This window comes from Curcuma longa, unplaced genomic scaffold (genome assembly GCF_044706935.1).
Source record: "Curcuma longa cultivar G26 ecotype Majalengka, Jawa Barat unplaced genomic scaffold, ITB_CL_G26_1.1 contig_4539, whole genome shotgun sequence".
NCBI lineage: Eukaryota > Viridiplantae > Streptophyta > Magnoliopsida > Zingiberales > Zingiberaceae > Curcuma > Curcuma longa.
Window position 1 is genome coordinate 1 of NW_027434177.1, and position 1,645 is coordinate 1,645.

Genomic DNA, 1,645 nt, shown 5'->3' on the forward strand with positions numbered 1-1,645 from the left:
ACCAACCGTCCCAGTAGCAACCCCAACTATGCCTGGACCTTCCACTGGACCTGCCTCTGTGACGAGACCTGAAGCGTATCTGATACAGTGGCAACGACTGAAGCCCGAAACATTTTCTGGTGCTGGAGAACCATGGGACGCACAAGCCTGGTTCAAAACAGTGGAAAGCATAGTGGAGATGCTAGATTGGCCTGAAAACGAGAAGGTCAAATGCGCATCGTTCTGCTTCACCGGGGATGCTCGTATGTGGTGGGACCGGGTCAAGGCGAAAAGGGTAGTGAATGAGATGAAATGGTCTGATTTTGAAGCAGAGTTTCTGGATGAGTTTTTCCACATGCGGGTAACTACCAAGCACTATGACGAATTCACCGAATTTCGTCAGGGAGATTTAACGGTCAGTGAAGCGGTCATGAAGTTTAACCGACTGGCACGGTTATGTCCGGAGTTGGTTCGTACAGAGAAGGAAAAGGTCCGCCTCATGCTGAGGATGTTACGGCCGGAAATAGCTATGAACGTGGCCGGTGGGGTAGTTAAACCCCAGACCACTGAAGAACTGATTAGTGGAGCTCTGGCTACCGAACATTACCGTAATAGCATGAGGAAGCAGAAGAAGCCACTGACCGAAGCAGGCTAAGTACTAAAGTTTATGAATCCTGGTACCAAGTGTTCTCAAGAACACTTGGTACCAGGATTCATAAACTTTAGTACTTAGCCTGGAGGTCTAGAGTTCGAATCCTGGGGAAGGCAAAAACCCACTTCCAGGGGTGGGAAGTCCAGATGAGTAACGACACGGTCGACGGGCCGACGGTCGACGGTCGACGACCACAAGGGTCGCCAAATGGGCCGCCGAATGGACCGCCAAATGGGCTGGGCCGGGTCGTTACAATAAAAAGGCGCCTTTTTATTGTAACGACCCGGCCCAGCCCATTTGGCGGTCCATTCGGCGGCCCATTTGGCGGCCCATTTGGCGACCCTGGTGGTCGTCGACCGTCGACCGTCGACCGTCGGCTCGTCGACCGTGTCGTTACTCATCTGGACTTCCCACCCCTGGAAGTGGGTTTTTGCCTTCCCCAGGATTCGAACTCTAGACCTCCAGGCTAAGTACTAAAGTTTATGAATCCTGGTACCAAGTGTTCTCGAGAACACTTGGTACCAGGATTCATAAACTTTAGTACTTAGCCTGGAGGTCTAGAGTTCGAATCCTGGGGAAGGCAAAAACCCACTTCCAGGGGTGGGAAGTCCAGATGAGTAACGACACGGTCGACGGGCCGACGGTCGACGGTCGACGGTCGACGACCACCAGGGTCGCCAAATGGGCCGCCAAATGGGCCGCCGAATGGACCGCCAAATGGGCTGGGCCGGGTCGTTACAGATAGAGGATCCAAGTCAATCAATCAATATCCCAAGGAATCCGAAGTCCTAGAGTCGCTTTCCACATATTGTCACAGTCAAATTATATCTTCGAACTAAGGTTTAGGAACTCTAGAACACTCTTTTTCCCCCACACCAAACCATTTCCTATGAACTCTACATTCTTATTGTGCTAAGATAGTAATTAATTCCACGGTCCCTGTGGATTCGATCTTTTATTACTTGGCGACATTCCGTATACTTGTGGAACACGCATCAGTTAAGTATGTGGTTT

At 51.0% G+C, this 1,645-nt stretch overlaps 1 protein-coding gene across 1 annotated transcript; it reads left to right on the plus strand.

The window, feature by feature from the left end:
• Positions 1-28: 28 nt before the first annotated feature.
• On the plus strand, positions 29-634 carry LOC141819378 (uncharacterized). The gene has a single exon (XM_074706698.1). It carries the CDS (start codon positions 29-31, stop codon positions 632-634), a length of 606 nt encoding a protein of 201 aa, XP_074562799.1.
• Positions 635-1,645: the final 1,011 nt, after the last annotated feature.